The following is a 23,895-nucleotide window of genomic DNA, read 5'->3' as shown; positions in this document are numbered from 1 at the left end:
TGACATCGTTCACCAAACTATCCATCTAGTAAAGATTCTTTTATATATGATGTCTTGGGGTGGTCTCGTGGTATATTCGTCAACTCGAACGACTCAATAACATGGCCGTCATGGGTTCAAGTCTATAATGGACCGTTCCCCGTAGCAAGGACTGCCTATGTGGTAATTAATTAAATCTCGAAAGCCTATTTAGGCTGGCATGTCCGCCTAGGGCGTCACACAAAATAGAAGAAGAAGAATATGTATGATCTCCTAAGATGTCTAAGAAATTGATATTTTCAAGATCTTCAGAATATCTTCAAATTGTATCTACAACTCCCCATGAGACAGGTGTCCAATGCTTTAGCGGTAATACGTCTTGTAGTGGATGAATTCATTTATTTATTTATTCCTATCGCTACTCTCTATAAAGTTCAGAAACAACTTACAATTTAATGTTATCTTGCGGCTGTTGCCGATGTAAACAATTTCTTTTAATTTCGTACTTTGACAACGAAAAGCAAGTACAAGTCATCGTTTGCCGTGCAAAACAAAGCGATAAGCTGCTACTGTTTTGCTCTAATCGTCTCAAATTCTCAAGCGCTCAATTCTTCAGTTCTCCCCAAGAAGCGTACGGCCTCTAGGAGTCATTGATTTCGAGCTCCTCCATGCCTCCAAACCGTGCTGTCTCGAGCGTCAATTGACAACAAGCTTCGGGACAAGAGCGGTCGGAACATAGAACAATCACGAAATCCACACCAGCTATAACAAACACACATGATTTTGCAAATGAAATGCAAACCGGACACTCTTCTCTTCGTCGCACTTCACCGTGCTTCTGACTTTTTTTTTCTCAAGCCACCAACGAACCAACCGGAGGGGAGGGGGAGGCAATGAGAAGAAGACATGAGAAGCGCCGGTCGTTGGTCGACTGCCTGTCCAAAATCGAAAATCGCCATCAACATCCGTAGCGTAACCCGATAATGTATTCTAATGAATTCCATTTTCAATTTCACCGCCGGTAATGTTTAATTAACTCCATTTCAAACGCGTGTGTGTGTGTATATGTAACTTAAGACGCTTTACTCCACTCATCGCCCTTCACCAATGCGGGTAGGAATATATTAATCAAATATGTAGCAACGTCGCTCGTCGGCACCCACAGGGTCGGTAACTTCTTCGGTGCACGGTGCGACGGTCGAGCGAATTGTCAGACGATTATGGTGCGGACTGGACTTCACTGGACATTCCGCCGGCATAGAACATGGCTCAATGGTAGAACACACATTTAACACATTGGTAAATTGATTGGAACAAGTGAAGTGTACTGCCCGGGAGGAGCAGAAAACATCTGTTCCTGTCAATGGACCAGACATGTCCGGTTGGGTGGGTCCCTTCAGATGTGGTCATTTGCTTAATGTCTTCCATCCCCATCCCAACGCTGCTGCTCGAACATTCAAAATCGAAGGTTGATAAAGCGTTTGCGGATTAGACAAAATAACGTATTAATATTATCACTGAAAACAACTTTCGCTCATCTCATGCGGCAGTTATCTCCGTATGAGATGCTCTATTCAACTTATCACTTCACTCCTCCAGTGCCCCAAGAATCGTCTGCGCTTCCTGATTTGATCGAATGGTGGCGCCAGTACTTTGTTTTTTTTCGGTCCTCCTCCCCAAGCTCCAAGTTTTTCATTACACACCTAACACGATTGGCCAACCCATTCGGTCCAATCACAAGCTCCCCCCGCAGGAGCATGGAGTACTGATAAGATAACACAGAGAAAGAGCGATCGGGAGCTCGCGCGCACATGTGTCCGCACGTCACGTACACACACATTCAGTACGGTGTGTACGGGCGGCGGCACGTAGAGGTCCGGCAAAGGGAGGAGGAAAAAAGATTAGTCGCACCGGGAAAGTTTGACAGCTTCATTCGATTCACTCAAAACACGCGCGCCCGCCCGCGATATGACAGTTCTGTGTGTGAAAAGGGAACCGAGACGCGATCGCGTCCTCCTTCATTAGGTACGCGCTTGCGTCTTTGATAACGTGCGCAGCGTGTGCTGTAGCCTATCAACCAAGCCCGTCTTATCAAGCAATTCTTGGAAAAGGTTTCAAAAATATTGTGAAGATGAGGGACAGTGAGAGGCAAATGAATTCGTAATCGTTGCAGGGCGGGAGGTTGTGTCGCGAAGGAAGGCACATATCAATCTGGACTTCAGTGGGCTAAGAACGGTAAAGCACAAACACAAACACGCGGTGGATAGGTGCAATAAAAATATGTACAACATTATTTTTCGGTGCTGGCCCATTTGACGACCAGCAAACAAAATGTGATGATCCAATCAATAGAATAATGAGGAGGGAAATTTGAAAACATTGTTTTGTTTTTTTTTGTTGATTATAGCATGCAGTATGGCAAGGCAACGATTTGCTATCATCGAGGGGAGTGTTCATTTTTACCTAATCCAATGAATAAATGGAGCATCAATTTAGTGGTATGAGAAATACAGAGATAAGGTTAGGTTTGCCACCCATATTTTTGGACCTAAGCTCAGAGCGTCACACCTCCGTGTGCTCTCATCAAAAGAACGACTTACACGGTGCTATATTGAAAGTTGAGATATTTCCTTTACATGTTTTATGAGCCACTCTGAAATGGAGAACAAATAGCTTACTTCTAAATCCATGACTTGATCTGACTTACTATTGCATACGTCATTATAAGTAGACGTGATATTTTTATCCAGGAACGGAAAGATGATAAAGAATTTATTGTAAATTACCTCAAGAACAGATTCGAATTAACACTATGCACTGCACTATGAGACCGGATATCAGCACGTGCGATTAACTCATGACCATATTGATCCGCAAAATCAAATGAAAAAAGATATTCTATTCGGTGAGAATGTTAATGACAGTTTTGTATGGTAATCATACTTAAAAACTATATCGATCTCATTGTTTAAGAAATAATTAAGATATAACAAGTTAGAATATATTCATTCAGTTCAGAATCAGAGATTTCGTTGAATTAACGGCCCCTAAGAACCCACTTCAGGCGTTGAACGTGTGAAGTGCAATTTTGAATTGATATTGCATTCTTTAATAAAATTCAAAACACATCTTCTGACAATAATGTAGCAATTGTTCATTATATATCTACTAAAACACCAAACATTGTCTCTTCATGTACTTACAGACTTACTCTCCTGCGACAAAAATCCTCCATGTAACGAGTGTTCCGTCGTGCGTTAAAATGCTGATCATCCCTCCTGTGTGAGCGGTTCAACAATCAGCTGAGCTTAATAACGCCTGAAAACGTTCCGCTGAAGCGAGACAGAGATAGCGAGAGGGAGAGAGAGAAACACTATCCTCCTCAACAGTTGTCCACGCTCTCCCGGCAGCATCACATCGGATCTGTGGCCCCACGTTAAGCGAATCGACGTCTCAAAGGCACGCTCAGTCTGCCAACAACACCGACCGGGTGAACATCGTTCAGCAACATTCGTGCGCACAGGCACTGTGCAATGAACCATAGAGTGATCGCGAGAGGACAAGTGCAGTGAAATATTAATGTGACGATGTTTTAAAAAAGATATACAAAATTCAGCGAAAGTTCCACAAATCCCGATGTAGCGAGGAACGTGATGATCTTACACTCATCCAGCAGACATCCCGATCTGTGTTGCTCATCTGTTGTACATTTTATGGGCAGCAAAACAAACACTGCTGATAGTGGCTACTGAAAGTGTATCAACTAATGCATCCTTCCGACGCGGCTGTTTAGTATATCGTCCCGGTGTGCTTACGTTCCGGCTTGATAGTGAACTGATTAGACGCGCTTCCATCTTGTGTGTAGCAGGAAAACATAGAAAGAAGGAAAGATTATAGTGAGTGTTTGTGTGCCGGTGTGTGTTTGTGGAAAATATTTAGTGGAAGTTGATTTGTTTCCTGGTAGCGATTACGGTTTACGCCGTACGTCCGTTTTTTTCTGCCGGCAAACGGGTCAGGCGAAAGAGTGAGTCTAGTGGGTGTGCTGCAGCTTCATTTGCAACGTGAACGCGCTGATTAATTGACCACATGTAAGCATTTTGTTTTGTTTTCCTGCTTTCTTCCCTCTTCTGACGTATTTCTGGTGTGTATGAGACATGTATTTAGACTATTTTAGCTGCTAAAAATAGCTTAAAGATGTGCTAAGAAAGGTGTCTATGTGATCGTTGATCACATCGCAGTTTTAATTGATGTGATGAACAATGTGGCAAAAAACCTAATTGAACATGATTTTAAACCGTATTCAAATTAAATTAAATTCCTTCCCCCCATTAGACGAGTAACCATACACGGTCACTGTGTGGCGTTACCCATCGTATACCGATTAATCGTTGGCATGAGCTTGAGTTGCTGATCTAATCGGATATATCCACCACGGCATGATCGTAGATAGCTGCTAGCCTCAGTGCTAGACAAGCCAGCGCAGCTAGCAACAAGACCACAGGCAATGTCTGGATCAGAGAAGCGCTTTTATCTCACATCCGCACTACTTTCTGCCTTTTCTTGGCTGTTGCTGCCCATCTCTCTTCCGGGATCGTGATCGGGAGGATTTCTGGAGAGCCCTCTGGTACCGATATATCACCGTGTAGCGAAATTTCCTCTCCACTCTCCACCCAACTTACCATACAACAACCCTCAGCCTGGCTTCGTGTGCGATTAGTTGTCGTGTCCAAAAAAGCCCTCCAACCAGCAAGTATCGCTCCAGAGGAGCACCCACAAGCAGCAAGGAGCGTTCAATTGCTGACCCGTTCCGCGAGCTTCAGCCACAAACGGGCAAACAGCAACGCGCACGAAAGTGCAGTGCACACGGGCGGATCTGATTAATGAAATAGATTGAAGCGGTTCAATTCCTGAACCGTTTAATTAGTTTCGCCTGCGCTAGCGCAAAATCTAGGTCGAACCGTTTATCCGAGGCGCGTCGGGATTTACGGTCGCCCGGGAGATTGATGAAGCGACGCGTGGTGCAAAGAGTTGGTGAGCTGGCTGCTATGCAGGAAATGAATAATTACCTGGGGGACTTTGGTGTGCGAAAAAAAGCGCCAACAAACCACCAACAACAAACGGGTGATCTAAAGAATACAATCTTCTATCCAGCGCAGATGAAAGCTTTCGGGAAGATCTCACCGAACAGAACAACACAACGTGATCGTGTGCCATGTTGAGATGTTGATTTTGTAGAAGGTGTGTGTTGTTGTGTACACGGGTGTGGTTTGGTGTCCGTATGTGGTGCACAACGGGGTGCGAAGTGTTTGTCTGGTGAAAGATTTGTTCGTTTCCCGAGCCTGCTGAAGAAACCTATCCGAGCAGCCCTTTGGTCAGTTCGATTCCATCAATTTGAATAATGAGTTTGAGCGACGGGTTTGGCATGGGCTTGAGGGCGATAAATCTTCGGAAATAGGGAGTAGTAGTGGAGAATTAGAACTGTTTGTTATAGAGGGAAATGAAATCATTTCTAACACCTTGAGCGGATAAGATTGCTAAAAAATGCATAAAACAATTTTACAAACATCTTCTTCAACTGCAGCTCCCAACCCATACAACAAATGTCTAAGCTCACACAAACTAACCAATGCCTCCTAACCCGCGCTGTATGTCATTTGAATCGATTTTATGATTTATGAAGGTTTGAAACATTCCATCTGAAATGCCTTCTCGCTGCAGAGCAGCAGATCTGTCCGCAGGGTTGTGTACTACCTTCTTTAACCTTCTTCAGCTCACGACAGGTGGTTATCGAATGAATCTCATTTCTCACCGTCCTAGCAAATCGGTGATGGGCACACATTATGTACACAATTTAATTGTGCATCAGCGATAGTATGTTTTTCATCGATTGGATTTAAATCAATTAAGAACCGTGCCGTGCCTAGCGCTGATCACCGATGCGTTTCATTAATCATCTCGTTACGAGACGGATCTTCAGACTTTTTTAAAATGAAATTATCACACAATCAAACACATATTTTAAACATTCCATTCAACCCTTTAGTCGTCTTGATGGATCATTGTAAGTACCGTAATTAATAGTGGGATTTGTAACTGCTCATTACCACTCACACCCATCGGCGGGTTGTGTTGCGGCGTATCACGTTAGTGTAATTAATTAAATTTCTTGTGGGGTAGCGTGTCCAATTGCATAACTTTATGCATATTTGAAAATGGCAAGAATAAATTCCACACTGCATAATAACCTGTCTAGAGTCGCAAATAGTCAATTCATCTTGATGCAATAAAATGACCAGTAATTATTAAAAATGTTAAACATTTGAACTTTAAAATGTCTTTTTCAAGCTATATGTCGTAAGCAACATACTGAATTGATTAAAGTCAAACTCAAACTCTTCATTTGAATGTGACCAAAACATGTCAAATATATGTCAAACATTGTCGAGCAAACAAAATGAAATGCTCGATTGAAATACTCTGAAATGGATAATTAAATAAATACATTTAAATACTTACCAAATGTCTTATTGTACCTGGATTAATCATAAAATACATGGACATAATTGCGATCATAAATCAAACGGAGCGTAAAAGTATGTATAATTAACAGGAATGAATTTGGCAAATTTAAGATAATGCTCATGACTTCAACAGATCGTTGACTATTTCACCATAACATTAACGGCAACGGTATGAATTTTCAATTTAAATTCAACGTTTTATCGCACAGAAATGCCGTTCCATTGCTTAAGACACCCTTCACACAAAAGCCTTATCCGATCTTCCATCCCAAGCATAATGCACACAAGATCGCTTCGTCCCGGTTTCATTCGGTGCGCAATGTGCCTTTCATATATCAATCTCGTCTCACTTTCAACACAGACCTCAACGTAGCGTCGAGTTTAAAGCCCATACCACAACGCCATATCCAAACAACCTATAATTTCTACACCTCATTATCAGGGGGAGGGCCCTGCTGGTACAATTCCCATTTCCCACCAGCCGTCACTTATCCAATTTCGAACGAAACTATTTGTTCTAGCATTGTCGTCCGTCTGTCACCGTCAGACAACGACAACTGATTAGTTATGAGCGCTTGATCGACACACTGACAGGGGGAGATACGACGTACGTAGGGAGAGTCCTTCGCGTTACCAATAGGCGCACGGGGGTAACTCCTTCCCTAGGAGGAGGAATGAATTAATGATAACAGCTCACCTCTTGACGTTGCACCTGAGCCGGGTCCGCCTACCGGGGCCGCTGGGTGTCTATCACGTCTCAGATGTGGCCCAACGGTGAGACATCTAACTTCAGTTTCATTAACAGTGCACGCGAAACCACCACGCCGCCATGGCATTCTCTCCGTCGAATCTTGCGCCACAGCAACACAATGGTTCGACAGGTGGGAGAGCGAGCGAGAGTCAGTGGGCAAATTTGCACAACACTGCTTGAGATGACAGAGAATTAATGCAGCTGGCTCCTCCTCTTACTGCCTACCTTTCTAGCGTTCCCCAACCACCAGGCAATTGACAATACCGGGGCAGCCTAGAATAGGAAACCCGAGGAGAAGGTAACGACTGTGGCGAAGATTTAGATAATGACTTACTCTCATGGCTCTGTGTAACCGACTGTAATTAGCATTTTGTACGATTGATACTTTATGACGACATGACGACATGATTATACACACTCTCCTCCCACCTCACCCCGGGGCGTGTCACAAACCGGACATTCGAACCGCCCGGGATGCCTGATTGAATGCACAATGGTGCGTGTTTTGGTGGGTCTTGCTCAGCAATGCTGGAACGCTTGAAGATGCAAGAAAGGGTATTAAATTTAATTTTCGGCACACCCAACGTCATAAACATCCCCATCGTCATCGGCTGTAATGGAACCTTAGCAGGAATTGGATATGCACAATTGTCTCCTGCCGGAGATATTAATTGTCAATTGCAAGCAAATGTTCCTGCACACTAGACTTTTATGTGTCTTCTGATGGACATCGCTTATGTCCGTCATTTAGATAGAGACTTTACGAGTGCACATCAATTACCTGCTGTGCCTATAAATCTATAATTGCTGCCATTTGCTTGCCAGCAGTGTGGAAACTGGACAAACCGATCCGATAAAGTGTTTGTTACCTATCGGCATAACTAGTTTTATAGCTTGTTTTATGATGAGTACAGTACAGAATGCAGCTTGCAAAACTTTCCATCATCTTACGTACGCACCAGCTCCATTGCGAATTGTGATTCGTTCCAACCTTATAGACCTGCTGTTTGTCCCCAACAAACGAACCTTCTCATCATCTGAAGCATCCTCCGTATCTTGTGCTAAATGTCATTAAATAATTAAAACCTCTTTACGATGCCATTTCCGAATACCCGGCCTGCACGAAAGACGCCAGCATCTTCGCAAAGCGCGAAGTACGTATTCAATTACGCAGTGCGCGCTATACTTCGGTTGCCAATTCGCTGGCGGAACGCAACCGTACACGACGATCGTTTTTGATGATCGTCTTGTGGGGATGCTGCTGCTGCCGCTGTTGATGATGAAATAAATGGCAGCAGTTTATCAAATTATAACCTTAATTGCTAGCGATCTGGCAACCCAGGCCGAGGGAGCTGCTGCTTCTGTGCTTTCTGGAAGAGACCGATCCGATCGGTCCGGACAAAAAAGGTACACCGAAGAAAGAAGCAAGAGGACATTCATTTCGGGTGTGAATGCGGAACGTTCTTTTTTATTGCATTTCCTTTCACAATCGCGAAACCGAGCGAATATGGTTGTAGCGATGGATCGGTATTAATTAAAATTGCTTTGTTGGTTTCGGTACGTTGAATGATGTTTACTGTTGTTTTGATCGTCATAGATATGCATCAGTGATGATAGTATTGATCATGTAATGGCTTGTAGTCTTACATTTTAGAGTTAGTGTAATCTTACTTCTTAAAATGTATCTCAATGTGTTTCGTAAGATAAACATTGGGGCCCTTTCCGTTTTAAGTTCGTAGGTTGAAATTTCAGTCTGTCAGCTGTTTGCATTGTATAGCAGTTTTGGAAAAGCTTTCTAAGTGGGTATAATATACAGGTGGGCTTATCCCAAGGTGTATGAATCTGGAAGGCTGATTTTTATCGCTTCTGTTTCTGAATAAAGATTTTAAGTTTTGTGTATTCGTCATGCCTCCAGAAAGCTTGTTTGAACAAAAGTTTACACCCATCTTGTCAAAAAGTGATATTCAAATTTGGTTATAAAAAAAACATGCTATGAGACCACCTGGACTACATACCCTTTGATTCTGGATTCCATCACCAGATCTCTTTAATGCACCTTGGGATAACTATAAACACCACCTTGTTTTGCCATTTTTTGAGCAGGTACTCGAATCTAATTCTAGCTTCGAGGCTAGAATAATCTAGACTGCAAATTTCAAGCTAGTTTTATGTGTGGTTTTGTATGGAGTATTTACATGATTTCAGCCTCCAACTGTCAAACTCCATACAAAAAACTGACTAGAATCGTGAAGGGCCCCATTGTTAGTTTTTAGGAACTCTAGATGTTATGTGAAATCTTAGTTTAAATAATTTACCAAAAACAGTACATCATGCATACTGGTAAAGATATTTTCATCAATGTTCACACTATTTCAATTCAGCTTTCTTACCTTTCAATCTTTCGAATATGTAAGCAATATAACGTTACGATTGTCAGACCGTCCCGTAGACACGTGCGTAAAACTCGATCTAGCGAACAAGAGAGCTAGAGATCGAACCTCTCAATTGAAGAAACTACTTGCCAAATTTCAAAACATTTGACGTATTGAAACATAAATTCTACTAAAGCAGAGAAAGTTGTACAAAACAAACAATAATCTTATCATATTGCAATATATAAATATCGCTCAAATGTGAAACAAGATAGCTAATGATAAGATAAGCTGTGACTATAGATCCAATTTGGTACTCCTTCTTGACACTTTTGTAGTTGTGGCAATCTTTGAAATACTACTTTACTACTACAAACACTTTCTAAACATTAACTTTAAAACTAAGTGACCTTATTTTTTTTCTTTAATATATTCACTTTTTACCTGTGACACTGCTCAATTAACCATAACGAACGTTGCAGCATCTTCTTCTTCTTCTTCTTTGGCTCAACAACCGATGTCGGTCAAGGCCTGCCTGTACCCACTTGTGGGCTTGGCTTTCAGTGACTAATTGATTCCCCCCCATAGCAGGATAGTCAGTCCTACGTATGGCGGCGCGGTCTATTTGGGGATTGAACCCTTGACGGGCATGTTGTTAAGTCGTACGAGTTGACGACTGTACTATGAGACCGGCTCAAATTACGTTGCAGCATCAAATCCCATTTAAATAAGTATTTGTAAATATAAGAAGCACTCAACTGTAAAATCTTAACTTCACTAGTACATAGTGTTGGCGCATCTCATCTGTTGAAAGTAAACAAATTACCAATCGGGTTGCAAATTTGCATACTGTTCAATTACAAACCAAACAATGCGCGTAAGCAACATTGAAAAATAATCCTAACCCTGTGGAGTGCCGACAAAACAGCATCCATCAAACATCTGACCCACTGATGAAAACAATAAATCGACTCCGATAGTGAGAGAGCGGGAGAGTGGGAATGAAAGAGTGAAGAGCTTTAGCTTGTTATGGAAAATCTAATTTCCTTCTCATTTTTTTTTCGCAACATTACTTTCAACCTTCTACATTGTTGCCATTCTCATTCCCATCGCTTCCGACGGGCGCGTTACAATGCAATTACCATGCTCGACCGCAAAACCAATAGTAGGAAGGAAGAATGTTGATTGCGTCGGCAAACCAACAATGCACTCATTTGATCGTACTTCGCAACCCGCGCGCGCGCGGCAGATGACGAAGGACGACGGCGCTCGACGATGTAATGATGTACGGTTTGTACTGTTTGTATTGTGACTTGGGCGACGTAAAGTAGGAAAGCGGAGATAAAACAAACCATTAGAGACGCACCTACTTTTTTTCTCACAGAGCCTGCACAGCTGCATCGATCATAACTGGGCATCACACGAAAGCGACTGTCCCGAAGAGAGGCGGAAACAGGCGAGGCCGCTCCGGTGCGGTGAATTATGATTTTCAACTAACCACATCAGTTCCTCCCATTCACGGGCGAAAGATGTCCATCGTTTTAAGATAATACACTACTGTCCCAGCCGTTTGAGGATTGTTGCCGGCAAACGTCATCGTCCGCCGCCCGGAGCACAGTTCCTCCGCTGTGCAGCAGTAGTGAATAGGAAATAGAAAGATCGCGTTAGGCAATGGCAGAAGTTTGTGCTTTGTGGAGTGAAGTGATGGCTCAAAACTGCCGACGGTACGCGTGCGTGCGTCCGTCGGCTGACTGCGTTTTGTGTGAAGTTGGTTTTATCATTAATCATCCATCATCATACGCCTCACAAAAGCGCAAGGAAAGGGGGCGAGGCCCCTTTGCGAGAAGGAGTCGTCCCCCGCAGGGTGAAGAGACACATTCTGCCTTTTCCTTCCCCTGCAATGTGTCAGTGCAGTCCTTCGCTCTGTGCAGTCTCCTCTGCTGCGATTCGAGGAAGAGTTACCCTCCCCGAGCGTGCGATCCTAGGCGCGCGTCTCTATAATCTCTATAATTTAATCAACCATCAAACGGGCAATATGACAGCGTGGATCGCCCGCGGATGGGTGCGCCCGTCGGCTTGTAGCAAGCCGCGCTAGGTTTGCTGTACACTCCGTCGAAAGACCGCAGAGCTCCGGCATGGACGTGCATTGTAGCATAAAATGTCAAAATCGATCGATGGCGGCGGGCGGTGGTGTATGTCTTCGCCCGGCGACGTTGTGAGCGACCTCGCAGGTGACTCGTTTGCATCATCATCATCATCGCCATGATGTACACCGTTCAAAGTGTGATTTTCCGCTGCTCACACTGAAATGGCCACATGTGAACATGAATGATTAATCAAAACATCAAATCACATCCATCCAAAACAGAAAAAAAACTAAATGTATGTTTGAATCGTCCGCTGTGTGTCATTGCGATCGTTGCAGTAGATTAGACATCAATGCGTCATACCAACCGTCAAGATCACAATCACTCTAAAACAGGACTTTCTCTCTGCCTTTTTTTCTCGCACAGTGCTTTTCATCAACAACAACAAAAGGCCGGAAGTGAACTGAAGGAAGTGACATCCAAGCAGGGGAAGACATCCGCCTTTGCTTACTGCAAATACAACAGATCATTCGAGCAACCGGACCTCAACTCACCATGGTGCTGGTGCTGAACGGTGTGATACAGGACGAACGTCCCATCAACACGCACGCACTGTTCCTGGAGCATCCGGTGTACCGGGAAACGGCCACACAGCTTCTCTCGATTCCAACGAAAACGGTATGTTTAGTTAAATGACTACAGTGTATTATGTATAATATCAGACAATTACCCACATATAGTACAATTTATTAACATTTATTCAAAATTTAAGAATGCTGGTTCTTAGACTTTTGGACCACGATGATGCCATCTTCTTAAGCATTTATCGGCTTAGTATCATGTTATGCAGTCATTTTACTTCCTTAAATTTTCTTCGATTTTTTAGCTGTTTGTTCCATTAAATGCATGTATGCAGTCATTAGTGATGGGCATAATGCCTCAATAGTGTGAGTTAACTCACGAAAGATTGAGGTCACTGTGAGTGATTTATCATTCGACGAAGATATTCTATCACTCAACGAAATGTAATTCTCGAAACAGTAATTCAACTCACGAATTGAAAGTAATTTCACGAAAGAGTTTTAACTCGTAAATAATTTGATTCAGTATGAATGAATTTCAAGTTTGTGTCAAGAGTTAAATCAATCATTCGAATTTAACTCTCTAAAGCAGATATGTCAAACATACGGCCCGCGAGCTACATGCGGCCCGCGAAGAACTTAGGCAGTTAATTGAATGAAACTAAAATAGATTAAAGATTATTACACAAGAAAAATTGGTGTGCTAATTTTGATCTGCTTAGGCAGAAGGTTTTAACATTCAGTCTTAGTTGTTCTATTAACGAAAAGCGCAGTAAATTAGAGGCTTCTATGGTTAGGCTATACGCAAAGATACCATGTAGCATGTGTTTCAGTATTCCTGAAGTAGTTGTTTTAGTAGCGGCGGCACCCTAATGTTGACGCCTCATGTTTTTTACCAATTTTTTGACATTGAGGCTTTCTGGACGGTTCGGAAACCACGTATCGTAATAACACGCTCTTCTCTTCATGGATGCAGGTACTCGTTAGTTATCCTGCTTCAAAAAAATAAGGCCCATGTCTATAAAAATCTCAGAAAACCATGAGAAAGTGTACAAAAATGGCGTGAGTTTTATGAGACCGGTTGAAAGTCGAATAGTCTCTTTTCGATGTTGTGCTAAAATTATGAATTATCGTTATTAGTCAGCAGTTGTCGGCACGCGGGAGTATTTTGTAAAGTGTAATATTCTCTAAGTATTCTCTAAAATGTTATCAATCTCAGAAATGACTTCATTAATAGTGAATAGTAACTCACATACTACTTTTGACTCAAAATGTACATCAGCAGCAGGTTATATCTTCTACAAAATTGGTTACTCTTGGAGGTACATATTCTACAGAGACTTGACAAAGGGACTTTCATTCAGATAGAAAGATACCACAGTATGTGAAAAATTACGCAATACGTTCAAAGAGGATCCATTTTCTGCATGATAATGTAATGTTATAAGTGTCTAAAAAAAGGTTAAAGAGAAAGTCATATCCTTAAGATTATAGGTAGACTGCGGAGACTTTTAAATTACTTAGTAATGTCCAGATATGAAAATAGGTCGTACAAACTACTAATCGTATCATCTTTAGATCTCTCTATTAGTCAGTTAATGTATCCTTGAATTTCCCAACCTTGTTTAATTCTTTCAAAAGCTTTACTTATTAACCATGAAACACAAACAAGGACTTTTCCCTAAATTAATCAAATACTTTTCACAGGTCGGTGCACCAGGCTTGCTGTATGTGTGCCAGCGAGAAATGGCCGCCGTCGCTCCACACGATAGAAACGTGAACATAATTGGATCGGACGATGCAACCACATGCATTATCGTCGTAGTGCGGCATTCCGGTAAGGCTTACTTTAATGCCCTTGTAGCAAATTAAAGTATTAATTACCTTTGTTTTCTCTCTTTAATCCACCAAAAGGTTCCGGTGCGATCGCACTGGCACACCTGGACGGCAACGGTACGGACGAGGCCGTGTCGGCGATGGTCGCCCGCGTCCAGGAGCTTGCGTTCGGCTACCCGGAAGGCCGCATAGAGCTACAGCTTATTGGAGGCTTCAGCGATCCGCAGGGCTATGCGGAAGATCTGTTCAGTAATATTATGCGTAAGTGTGACCGCCGTAACCGTGTGCTTTTACAGCTTTTACTACAGCCCGTCCAGAACCATTAACCTAGCAAAACACAGATCAAACCAAACGACGACGACGACGGCGGCTTGAATCATCCATATTCTGCTTATAAAAGTGCACAAACAGCGCACAAACAGCACCACCACCACAGTGGCGGCATTATAAAAAGGTGTGGAATTTGTGTCCAGAGATGCAATCTTTCACTCGGCAATGGCACGAAACAAAAAAAAAGCCCACCTTGCACACCTCCCTTGCAAATGCTGATGCTGCTGCGACCCACAGAGCCCACCGAGTCAGAGGTTGCGGCAAAAGGCTTTGCCAGTTTAGTGGTCATAAAAATCCTAAACGGCAAATGGATTTGCAAAAGGGACGCGCGAAGCACTTGCACACCCGGAATGATTCACTATTGATCGCACTCGCTTGGAGTGGTTCGGCTTGGGGTGGTATAATTATGGAATTGAAATCTATTTAAAAACCGCCCCGTTGCTTAAGCGGGGAGGGAGGGAGGGACTGGTGAAGTGATGAAGGGCGCTAGGAAACTTCGTCCACGTATCGATCTGTTGTCGAGTTGTGGTGAAATTTAGTACCATCCCAAAACGGCGCTCGTTCGTTTTCCCTTTTTTTTTGCACGCGAAGCACGATCAAACCAAACATAAAGCATGATAGTTTTCTGCAGGTGAAGGTGATGGCTGGCGGTTGGCACAAATGGGATGGGAATACATCTTCGCCAAACAGACCGCCGTGTTCACACGGATCGTTGTTGTGTGCGTCAATAAATCATCGGTACTATTGATTCCCATGCCACGTATTCGTTGCGGATCCACCGCTTTATCGACCGCCTTTTGCCTATATTTGCTTGTGTACGCCTCTTTTCTCTATTGCAATTATGGCAGTGCGAGTTCGGTACGAAACCTAGTTTCTCATGTTCTGTAGCAAATCACACGCAAACTGACGCTTCGATTAATAGTGTAATGCAACAAAGCCATTCGATCCTGCCGGTCCGTTGGGACACTGGTAAAAAAGGGGTTTTCGAATAATTAATAATCCACTCCCTCTCCTCTGGACATTGTTGACCAAACTCATCGGAAAAATAACAAGTCGAAGGGACGAAAAAATCAATCCCTTTCCAATAAAGCTTAGTCAAAATTTAATGACGATATAAGGATCCACACTGTCCGCACACTCTAGCAGCAGGATCGTATGCATCGTATGGATTTGTGAAGCTTAAATCATCCTTCTTTGTGTGTTTGTGTGTACCTTGGTACCACCATCGTACCGAAATCCCTGCGGCGGAGAGCAAGATACTTTCTCTAAATTGATGATAGAAAAAGATTAGGTAACGCCATTAGTATTTCTATCCTGCACTGCTACGCTTTTACTGCTCATGCTGCCGTCACATGTGCTATAATGGTAGATGGGGAGTCTACTGACCGTTTTCTCCCCTTCACGCCCAGGTGTTAGACAAATCGTCTAATGTCCGGCATCTCTTCCCTGCAGTGTTGATAAACAACCTTATCAAATTGCAGTGGGATATTGAATTTTTTTGCGAAAAGGTAAAATAATTGGACTATTTTGGAACGGAAATTTGGTACCTCGTCATGCATATGTACACAGAGGGAGCCAATTTTAATAATCGATATACCGAAAGAATATGTTCTTAGTGTTATGGAATTTATTTATACTAGTTCGTGATATTTATCATAGTCAAAATTGTTTAATAGAGGATATTTTAGATAAAATGGCCAAAAACAGGTTTAATAGCATTCTATATTATGGTTTATCATTCAAAAAATTGTATATTATACTTCCTATCTTATATTGGTCAGAGTACATCTTGATGGGGTCGGTTCGGTGGTACAGTTATCAACTCGTACGACCTAGCAACATTCCCGTCATGCGTTCAAGCCTCGAATGGACCGTGCCGTTATATGTAGGACTGACTATCCTGCTATGTGTAATCAGTAAGTCACTGAAATCCAAGCCCCACACTAGCTGGTACTACAGACAGGCCTTGACTGACAACGGTTATTGTGCCAAAGAAGAAGAAGAAGAGTACATCTTGATACTATTGAGATTAAGATGAGACAAGTTAAAAAGAACAGAATCCAGCTCCTACCATTACCTAGCAAAGGGATCCGATTTCAGTCTGCTAGTCCATTTCTAAATTATAGAAACTATCGTTACCATTCCAATTTAAAAGCGAGCTGTGAAACATTAAACTGAACCTTCTATCCAAGCAAATAACAAAAAAAAGAACGAATTACTTGAGCCCCCATTCTATTAACTGAGCTGTGCTCAGTACTTATCAATGCAACTTTTGGTTTAGAGTTTTAAATTCATTGAAACTACGGGCCTCTTTCCAACCCAACGAATTAGTAATGTGCTCTCTAGAGCGCTTACACGACTCCTATCCTACTCCGACTCTGGACGTTTCCGTCTCCAGATAGAACAAGTGGTTCTGATTTTGCCAGAGTCGCCCGAAGTCGCCTGGAGTCGTCCGGAGTCGGCTGGAGTTGTCCAGAAAGGCTCGGAGTCTTCCGGATTCGGCCGGAGTCTACAGGAGTTGGAGTCATTCGAAGTCGTGCTTGTGATCAGACAATTCATTTCGTTGTGTTTTTTTGTCTTACACCTTGCGTGAACAGGCTTTTGTTTCAAAGGCCGACTCCGGGCGACTCCAGCCGATTCCGGACGACTCAGAACGATACCGAACGACTCGGGGCATCTCCAGACGATTCCAAACGGCTCCAGACGATTCCGAACGACTCCAGATAATATTGAGCGGACCTACCTTCCTTAGTTGGGACGGAATCGACTCCGCATTTTTGCAAACTTTACCCATCACTAGTATGAAGTTCCAACGCTTTCAACGATTTTAATCACCATGATACTTTACTTCAAAAAGACAACACTTTCTCTTGAATAGTTGTGACATTAAGTGGTACTAGCAAGTATTATTTGTATGGGTAATTTAAAAAAAAGCATTCGAGTCTACATTTGCATAGTCAGGCAACCCGAAAAACCCACCTTTTGAAGCATGTAATAAGTGTCTAAAAATAGGAACCTGAATTGATTTACTACCGCTCAGTATACATTAACCCACAATAAGTTTATGAAATTGCTCTGTAATCGATTATACTGGTTTGTTGGAATGAAAACGGACCCAATCAATTTTAAACACCTATTTAATCTTCGCCGTGACGATGCCATTTAAACCAATATTTCGCAATTTCGCAATCAAATGCATAACATATAACGATAAAAGGTCAATTTATCACGAGGTGTTTGGTTATTTGGCAGTTTCGCACTAAGCGACACGCTAATCACAAGACTTACATGGCCGGTAATAGGCTATTAATGTCCGCAGGCGGTACATAATTTATTGCATCGAATCGAATGCCCTAAAGGGAATGAATTGCTGCAGTGTGTACGCATGTGTATCTGTACGACTCTTATTTCTCATTCATCTTTCTCGAAGGACTTTGCCCACGATCCGGCGCTGGTGTTGGTGATTGTAATGTGGTACTGCTTTCCGCGGTGTAAGAAATTTAATTATAGTGATTGTAACATCGTCGTCTCGTAAATTATAATTGACCACCGGAACGGACATCAAACACCCACCCATCGGGAGTGGAGATATGATGCCCACAAGGCTCCTCCTTTTTGTCTCTGCGCATGCATGCGTTTGTTGTTTTATGCTGGTAATGGTGGCCGTGTTGGTTTTTTTGTATCGTACAGGACAGAACCGGTTGGCAGGCTAATTTGTGACACCCATCCTATATGGGTAGGGCAGACACGGTGGTGTATGCTGTTGTTTAACCTTCTCCTAAGAAGTGTTAATCACCCTCTCTCGTGGTGGCCCTGCAGTTGCACTTGGTTTGCTTCCTTCAATTTTAATTGAATGAAGAGTAATGCATTTAATTGAATCCTCGCGGCGAGGAATGGGAGCAACCGGACCGTGAAGGAATGGAAGAATGGATTCCAGCGTACTTTTAGATTCGTTCAAGTACATTAAGACCAAGCGTCGTCTCTGATGGGAGAGCAGAAAAGCAAAAAAGTAATGGATAGTACGTGTTCTTACACCCGACCGGCAAAGTATCCCTCTTTATTCACGATCAAATATGAATGAACCGCATACTCTCTTCATCTCTTTCTCCCTGCGCGCTGGTCACGCCGGTCCTCATTCTAATGGCCACTTAATTCAATCAAGTGCAAACGACCATCAAACACGGTGGCAGATCGAGAGACCGGAGAGGGACAATTTAGTTCCCGGTCGGTCCCGGTCGGTCCGTCGGTCGTCGACGAAAGGTCAATTAGAAAATAATTAAATCAAAAAATTGACACCAATCAACCAGACGGAGTAGTGTTGTATACGAGAGTGTGTGATGTTGTTTGTTCTGATGTAAGAGACAACGTAGTAGTAGGACATCTTGTGTTTTGTGAGATAAATGTGTGCCATCCCGTGCAATACGAAGAATTCAATGATCTTCAATGACTTCAAAAGGAAATCAGTCAAGAAAAGGGTGATAGCTATTTTGTAAATAATGCTCATTTAACTAACGGTCAAATTATAATAAGTTTGAATTCACAACTTTCAAATCATAGGTCATTTAACATACAAATATTGATAGGTGTGTTTCGGGGCTATCAACAAATTATCTTATTATCTATCCTTGGGAATTCCGAATGCCATTCCTTATGCTATATCATTGAAAATTTCCTGGTAGTTGTGATTTTGTTTTGCGCTATTGAATTGTTAGAGTAGTATCCGAGATGCAACAAGCACGATCCATTACCAGTCGATTGATAGCCCAGGTGTCTTTTTGGCTTTTTAACACGGTGACCCCCCCCCCCCCCCTTGCCGAAAAACGTTTTTCTGGGTGATCTTAGGCGCTCAGACACAACAAATCCCTTTGAATAACGACGCCAATAGTTTTCAAGCACCTGATCGTACTGTTCTGATTGACCCGTGGTAACAACCTCCAATTTCACGGATATTCCATGAGCACTGCCAACTACTGATGGACATGCTCCCTATCTTCAAGAAGACCTCTTTCCTGGTCAGTACAGGGTAGTTCTCTCCAATCGGGTCATTTTTTTTAAGTTGGAAAAAGATTTCATAAGCACAGCGGTCTTCAGCACGTTTGAGCGAACGACGAAAATTCGTTCCTCGGGACACTCATTCCCGCTTAAGAGACGAAAGAACTCCGCAGGAGCCAAAGCCTCTAAAAACTGTACAAACAACAACAACTCATTCCCGCTTATTATGTTCATTTTTCATTTTACAAACAACAACAACTCATTCTCGCTTATTATGTTCATTATAGGTGAGATATTCATTTTACTTGATTTTTGAGAAGATTTTTTTATAACAGGGAGCCCACGGGGAAAATGAACTGTGCTACACGATAACGTTCGTTCCCATTTCTATGGTAGAAAATCCGTAAGTTTTAGAGCTGCGGATTTCTTGTGGTTTTTTAACTGGAGTGCTTTTTAACTGGAGGTTCGCTAACTGGAGTGATACTCAGTTAAAAAAAAACACTTAAACGTCAAAACATCCGGAATTTCATGAAGAGAAATTTATCGCAAATGTCCATTTTTCATACGAATTTAGGGTCTTTGCCTACGTTTGCTATTAATGTATGCCATCACACGAATTACTATACTTTTATATCAACATAAATTAAAAAAAAAAGTTTGGTACGGATTTTCGTCGATTGTCCAAACATGCTGATACCCAGCATCTCACCGCGTTCCTACCATGATGCAGATGACATTCTGAACACGCTCTAACAGGTCATTTTACCGGACACTTTTTGTGTACTGGGCATCATATATTACCCAAAAATGTTATTAAATTCGGTCAGTGTATAGCAGCATTGATACAGTTGATAACTGTCGAAGTATTAAAAAAAAAATTAGCATGTTGCTTGCATTTTTTATGGATACGGTACATCAAGTTCCATCTAATCTACGAACAAACATGACCATACCCAATATTGCTTGCAAAAAAATCCTAATAATTTCCTCCGTATTAGTCTTTCCCCATTCCGGAGCATTGCGCTCGTCAGCGATAAGGAGTTTATTTTTTTGCTATGAATTGTAGCTCTAGTTGATTCTACAATATGACGCGAAGGTTCTAGCACCAATTTGCTACCGCAAATCTACAGCGTGTAATATTTTCTTAGTTTGTTTTTATCTAGAATAATGCAATGTCTTTATCACGGATCCTTGTGAAAAATATGAACTTTTGGATGATATTCTAGGGTTGTTTTTAAAAGAAATTACATAAACCAAAACAGCTTAAATGGACCTAGTAATGACAATGGATATTAGGTTGAAAGTATCTACTGAAGACTGGACAAGATTTGACCAATTTTTAACACATGTTCCTTCATTTCTTTTTCTCCACCACCATCAGAATCATTCCACAAACATCCGCTGGAGATCGATCTGACCCAGTCGTGCGTCGGCGAGCTCAACACGATGGTGCGCGATGACATCAACTGGCCGATCATCTACGGCGTCGGCGTAAACATCAAGACGGGTGAAATCTTTCCCGCCAACTTCCCGGACAAGGGACCGGATCTGCCACTGCGCATGGCGCGACACTTTACTGGAAGCCATCAGGTAGGTGCATTATGAGAAAACGAATCAACTCTAAGACCATACAATTCTAACAATGATCCTTTCCCCTTTCGCAGGTGCTAGATATATATGATGCCGCTGTTGGTATGCTGCGCATCGGTCCATTCAATTACGATCCACTGCGCGGCGTTGATCTTTGGTTGGCGCAGAGCGATGAGTTTATACTGAAGCATCTTTCCACCAGTCCGGAGGTGGAACCGCCACACTTTGCCATGCAGGTGAGTAAAGCGGGATGCATGAATGGGAAAAGGAGGACTACAAAACTACAATATACTACAACTGTGTTGTCTCCATACTCCCAAAAAGGTCCGTGCCACACTTAGATACATTCAGGACAATCAGTTCCCGGCCGTTACCGTCTTCCGCAACAACAATCCGCACTACTTCCGGCGGGACGAGACGACCGGCTGCTGGACACCGGTTCGATACTGAGCCAGACGGTTGGCGGGCCGATTTCTTCGCTCACGACAGAGGACACAAATACAACCGCTTCCGTAGATTGATTTCCTCCCAGAGCCCGTCGTAGTAGTGTTATATTGTACTGCTTTCCCTTGTTTTCTTCCAATCCAAACATATTTATCAAAAACAAAACCTGTCGTGCCAATATATGAATGCGAAAAGGCGAAATGTTATAATATTATGATTCCCGCGCAGCTTGTTACATTTACATTACATTAGTTTTCCTATCAGAAGTTTCTAAGAACGTTTAATTTTTAGTGCCTTTGTCTGTGTGTCTGTGTAGCTGGAAATATGCTCCTGTTTTTGTACCTCTTCTGAACTAAAACGACGTGCAAGCGTTAAAAGCAAAGAATGTAAACGATCTGAATACGCTCTCAATCGCTCAGTTTTCTTTCTTTCTTTAAATCAATATCTATGCTAAAAGTCGAAGGGCATACGTACAGTGAGCAAAGGGAGCTAAAAGACTCCACTTGCTATAAAACAAATGAAAAACATTTCCCCGTTGCAAACCCTTTTCGGTATTGAACAGTTTCTATTGGCAGTTTATTGTGATTGCTGAGCTCTGCTATTTAACGAATAATAAATCAATTTAAATATGTTTAATTGAGATAGTGCTTTTTATGCAAGAATAGTTTTTTTTCCTTCAATTTATTTTAGCATTTTATTGGTTTTGTAAGCAAGTTACAGTATCCGAAATCATTCACAATCAATCAAGAAGAAAAACGAGCTCATGTAGATGGTTATCCGGTGTCATAATACAGAAATGACTGTAGCCTAAATATTTACTGGAGCAGATAGATCTGATGAATAGTTGTAACGCATAATAAAAAAAAAGCGGGACATCGAATTTTCTAAGAAAACAAGAATTTAGCTAACTTTTTTTTCTTTACTTTTAAAACTCTTCAATTTTACTTCGACGTTTAACGCTGATTTTATACACTCAGCACGTATTTAGCTGAACTTCACACAATAAAGAGTGATTGTTTGGATTTTTTTTTTCTAGAACTTTTTGTTACGTTGAAATTTTAGTTTTGCGACAAAATAATTTGCCTAGATTTTGCGATTTAATATCGCGACTAGATTTTTCGTCGAGATTTTATGACAGGATTTTGCAAAGAAATATCGTGACCTGATTTGGCGACATTATTTTGCAGTAAAAAAATTGCGACAACATTTTCAATTTTATATTTTAATTAGGTTTGTGGTACAGTTTGCAAAACTTTGTCGCAAAAACTGCGTAATGTCTGCCACTGTCACAACATCCAAATTGTGTGATAGTAGCAAAATCCCCAATCTGCAACTGTCGAAAAATCTTGAAATCAGCGATTGTCGCAAAAAAGTGTGATTACAAAACGGGACAATATTGATTTGATTTGATTGACCAATACAAAGATGGTATTGCGTGCAGAGGAGAATATAAATTAAACGAATATCAGAGCACATTGTCATAACAAAAAAAAACGCTATAATTCATGGCGCATTCCAAAAATATTCCCATTGGATTCCAAAAATATTCCCAAACATCAGATAAATTTCAGCAAAAAAATCAGGGTGGCCACTCAACCGGGAAAACCGGGAATTGGCCGGGAATTTTATTTTTTCGGAAAAAAAACCGGGAAAACCGGGAAGTTATCACAAACTTTCTGTAGTCCGATCGTTGCTCCTTTCTTTTTACGAGCTTTGCATTAATCCATCCATTATTCACTAGTGCTATGGATGAGCATTGCTGACTTCCTCACCTTTTCCGAGAATCGAAGAACATCCGTTCCGATAACCCAGCTATCGATTATCGTAGATTTTTTTTAAATGAAATGGGTGAAAAATTAAACCAAAAGCGTGTGTTTCTACGCAGGTGTAAATAGATAAAAGCCTGTTAAAAAAGGGTGCTGTAGAACGCACTTGTTATCACATAACGTACACTTCCCGTAAAACACAGTCAAGAAAATGTCCTAAAATTAAAAAAAAACCCTGAAATCTCCTGTATCTATTCGTGAGGTGCAATATCAGCGTCGTGCGAGTAACAGCATAATGCATGGCTGCTGTTTTACAGGAAATCCGTTCCTCGCAGATTTTTATGTTTTCTCCAGTGGCTGGTTGGTCCATGACTTCCGGTTCCGGTACCCTTCTTTAAAGGTGTTTGATGGCATATGTTAATAAACAATTGATAGCAGATGCAAAATATCTTTGTCACGGGGTAAAGTCTTTACACGTTAGTGTCATGATGCAAAAAAATGGTTCTCAAATGTGTTGTCACACCTCTAGATTGGATACTATATTGTTGAATAATTCACTAATAACTTTTATCCAGTGTTTATGACAAGTGACCATCTTTACCGTAAATCCCGTCTTTACTCGCCATCAGCTAGATAACGATTTTTG

The 23,895-nt window shown here is 41.9% G+C and overlaps 1 protein-coding gene across 3 annotated transcripts in view; it reads left to right on the top strand.

Annotated features, from left to right (window-relative positions):
* The window catches only part of LOC120957209 (protein N-terminal asparagine amidohydrolase), a 37,321-nt gene extending 15,198 nt beyond the window's left edge, over nt 1–22,123 (top strand). For all 3 annotated transcript variants that reach the window (XM_040379281.2, XM_049608631.1, XM_049608629.1), the window contains 7 exons: nt 3,185–4,067; nt 12,137–12,388; nt 13,999–14,128; nt 14,206–14,388; nt 20,831–21,039; nt 21,114–21,275; nt 21,364–22,123. In XM_040379281.2, the coding sequence (XP_040235215.1) occupies nt 12,266–12,388; nt 13,999–14,128; nt 14,206–14,388; nt 20,831–21,039; nt 21,114–21,275; nt 21,364–21,489 (933 nt within the window). In that variant the 5' untranslated portion in view covers nt 3,185–4,067; nt 12,137–12,265 and the 3' untranslated portion in view covers nt 21,490–22,123. The remainder of the gene's footprint in view (nt 1–3,184; nt 4,068–12,136; nt 12,389–13,998; nt 14,129–14,205; nt 14,389–20,830; nt 21,040–21,113; nt 21,276–21,363) is intronic.
* The last annotated feature ends 1,772 nt before the right edge of the window (nt 22,124–23,895 follow it).

This window comes from Anopheles coluzzii, chromosome 3 (genome assembly GCF_943734685.1).
Source record: "Anopheles coluzzii chromosome 3, AcolN3, whole genome shotgun sequence".
NCBI classification, from domain to species: domain Eukaryota; kingdom Metazoa; phylum Arthropoda; class Insecta; order Diptera; family Culicidae; genus Anopheles; species Anopheles coluzzii.
Note: the sequence above shows the minus strand (reverse complement) of the source record. Positions and strands in the feature narration are given on the sequence as shown.